The following is a 3552-nucleotide window of genomic DNA, read 5'->3' on the forward strand; positions in this document are numbered from 1 at the left end:
AGACTGGTTACCTGTCCAGGTGAACCTGCCTTCACCCTGAGTCAGCTGGGATAGACTCCGCCCCCCATGACCCTAGTGAGGGTTAAGGTGTAGAGATGATGGATGGATTTTGTTTTATTAGCTTTTGTTCATTTAGGTTTATTTCTTTAGATTTTAGTTTATTTGGTGTTTGTTTATTGTCTTTTTATTTTTGTTTTTGTTTACTTTTTTAATTTTTCTCTTGATGAAACAGATCAGACTGATTGAGAATCTGCAGCTTTGTTGCAGTGAGTCGTGACGTGTTGACTCTGTTTCTGTGTCTTCAGACGTCGAAGCTCCGATCGTCCAGCAGCCGACCAACGCCAGCGAGAAGACGCAGCTGATCGGCGACGGACGACGCAGATACGGAGACACCTACACATGAAGGCTCAGCTCGATTCGTTCCAGACAAACAACAGGAACATTCAAATCTGTCCAATGTTGTCATCCTATGTTCTTGAAGCTGCAGTCTGACAGTCAGTGAAATCCTGAACAATCCAGAGCAACAAGTTTTCTGAGTTTTTAAAAAAGTTCTTCTTCAACTGAAACAGCTCAGAGTTCTTTTGGAGCTTCAGGGCCTCTGTAGGTTTCACTGTGTCAGACTGTGTCTAACTCTCTCATATTTATTAAACTCATCTAGCACTTAGTAAACTAGCACTCTGATTGGCCGCTGCAGCTCACAACTGCTGATTCTTTCCAGTGTTTTGTTAACGTCTGCTGTAAATAAAGTTTTGGTTTGAGGTTTGTTTCTGATTGTGAACTGAAGTAACCCTGGAGTCATGTGACCTCACCTGCCCGCCTCAGGAGTTTTCACGTTGATTAGTAAATATAAATGAAGTGAAGCTGCAGTCCTGATTTATTGATTCTCTCTGCTGATTGATTGTTGTGTCTGATTGATTGGCTGCTGTTGTGTGTCTGTGACGTGTGAAGTCTTTGTTTGATGCACCTGCTGTGTCCTGAACCTTCAACCACCTCCAGAAGAACATCAGCGACCGAAGCGTTACAGTCGACGTAAAATCTGAAAACGTAAACGATAGAATCCAGAGTTTAGTTCAGTGACCAGACGACAGCAGAGACGAAGTGAGCTCGTGTTTAACAATAATCACTGTGAGGTTCTGATTCTGGAGTTTGGACTCAGATGCAGACAAAAGGTGGTTTATCACAACCGGAGCCTCTGAGCTCAGGTGAGCAGAGACGACAGGTAAAGGAGTCACAGCAGAACCTGAAGCAGAGCCACAGCTGGGGACGTGTGATTCAGGATTAAGTCTTGTTTACCAGGATCCACTGATCAGATTCTGGTTCTGTAAAGATGGAAGACGCTCCTGTGAGTAAAGCAAGCCAATATGTGACACACACACACGTGTCCATAGATACTGTGCATCAGCAGATCTCAGGAACCGACACAGAGGGGCGCCCTGCCAGCTTAGCAGGTCCAACCCATAAGAACTCCGTCTCCACGTACTGGGATCATAAAGACCAGAACAGCAACAACCGACTAGAACACGGTGAAGAAGGTTCAGATGTTCCTTCAGTCGTTTAAGGAAGACTCACACACCTACACTCACAGCTTTCATTCAGATGATTACAGCTCTTGGACATCAGACCTCCAGGTCTCAGATTATTAGAATATTTCATTCACAGTAGAAGAATAGAACCCCACAGAACCACACAGAACCCTACAGAACAGCCAAGCTGAAGGCTGCCATCAGACCAAGCGGAGCTTCATTAAGTCTTAGCAGGACTTGGGCTGCTCGGCTCCATGACCCACCGATGCAGGAACAGGTCCGTGTGTGGAGACGGAGAACAGAACAGAACCTGCTGCTAGCGTCAGTGAAGATGGTTTAATGAATGAACATGTTTCCCCGTGACCAGCAGGAGGCGCTGCTGGGTCTTCTGTCCAGCACCATGCGCGTCACTTTAAGAACCTGACCCCTCTGTTGCCCCTCCCCCATGTGTCCTCCAGACCTTTGACATATAAGGGCGTGTTGGCCCGGCAACAGCTGACATCACACAGTCTAAAAACAGCCATGCCTGCAACAGCAGCACAGTTTCACTTTGGTGGTTCTGAGGGACGCTTCAGGGTTTCTGCCTTCTGTCCTGCGTCCTGTCCGCCTGGCTGAGGCCTCCTCGCTGTCATGGAGAGTCTGGAGAAGCAGCTCGTCTGCCCCATCTGCCTGGAGATGTTCACCAAGCCAGTGGTCATCCTGCCCTGCCAGCACAACCTGTGCCGCAAATGTGCCAACGATGTCTTCCAGGTGAGGGCCACACACACACTGAGGGCCGCACACACACACACTGAGGGCCNTCCGTAGGTGTGAATGTGAGTGTGCTTGGTTGTCTGTCTCTAAGTGTAGCCCTGTGATAGACTGGTTACCTGTCCAGGTGAACCTGCCTTCACCTGGATGGATGGATTATTTAACCAATAAATGAATTAAGAAACACTAGCCTTCGTGCTATTTCATGGCCAGCTGCTGCAGTCAAGGGCTGACCACAGGAAGTGATGTGATCACCAAAATCATTTGGTTTCAGGAAGCTGGCGCTGCGGTTCCACCCCGATAAAAACCCCGACAACCCCGAGGCGGCGGAGAAGTTTAAGGAGCTGAACAGCGCTCACGCTGTTCTGTCTGACCTCACCAAGAGGAACATCTACGACTCGTACGGATCGCTGGGACTCTATGTGGCGCAGCAGTTCGGCGAGGACAACGTCAACACCTACTTCATGCTGTCCACCTGGTGGGCCAAGGTGGGGGCGGAGCTTACAGTGCACCTGAGCGGAGCGAGGTGACACGAAGTGACGCTGCGGTTCTGTTTGGTTGTGTTCCAGGGTCTGTTTGCAGTTTGTGGGATTCTGACTGGGTTTTACTGCTGCTGCTGCCTCTGCTGCTGCTGCAACTGCTGCTGCGGGAAGCTGAAGCCGCAGCCCACAGGTGAGGGGGCGGAGCCAGAGTATGTGTCCCCCGACGACCTGGAGGAGGAGCTTCGCAATGACCCCGACAACGGTGAGGTGGACGGCAGATCTGTAGTGGTTTAGTTTTAATTTTGTTCCATGTTTGGTTTTGATCTTGTTTTTCAATTATTCATGGATTTGTGGTTCTTCTTCTATTATTTATTTGATATTGATTCATTTTGTTTTTGTTTTGTTTTGTTCATGAGTTTGTTCATTTTTTATTTGCTTTTTGCATTCTTATTGTAATCTTTATCTCATTTTGTTTTGCTTGGTGTTTTCTTTATATTTGTTTCATTGTTTTGACATTTCATTTTGTTTTCATGTTGGTCTTTCATTTGAATTTATTTTGTTTATTTACTTTCATTTTTGTTTTTTTTTAAATGTGTATATTCCTGTTTTGATTATTTTCCTTGATGTGTTTAATTTCGTTGTTTCAGTTCTGTTATTAACCTGCTTTGTTTGTTTGATTTTATGATGTTGCTGAATTTTATTGGAGTCTCCATGTTCTCCCCGTGCAGCGTGGGTTCTCTCCGGGTTCTCCGGCTTCCTCCCACAGTCCAGAAACATGCTGAGGTTAATTGGTGATT

General features: G+C 46.7%; 1 protein-coding gene across 1 annotated transcript in view; it reads left to right on the forward strand.

The window, feature by feature from the left end:
- Nucleotides 1-2071: 2071 nt before the first annotated feature.
- Nucleotides 2072-3552, forward strand: part of LOC103373871 (E3 ubiquitin-protein ligase TRIM63-like) — a 14927-nt gene continuing 13446 nt past the window's right edge. Inside the window, exons 1-3 of the mRNA XM_008303878.1 lie at nt 2072-2273; nt 2552-2761; nt 2843-3017. Coding sequence (XP_008302100.1) covers nt 2154-2273; nt 2552-2761; nt 2843-3017 — 505 coding nt within the window. The 5' untranslated portion in view covers nt 2072-2153. The remainder of the gene's footprint in view (nt 2274-2551; nt 2762-2842; nt 3018-3552) is intronic.

Source organism: Stegastes partitus, unplaced genomic scaffold, assembly GCF_000690725.1.
Source record: "Stegastes partitus isolate 25-593 unplaced genomic scaffold, Stegastes_partitus-1.0.2 Scaffold2087, whole genome shotgun sequence".
NCBI lineage: Eukaryota > Metazoa > Chordata > Actinopteri > Pomacentridae > Stegastes > Stegastes partitus.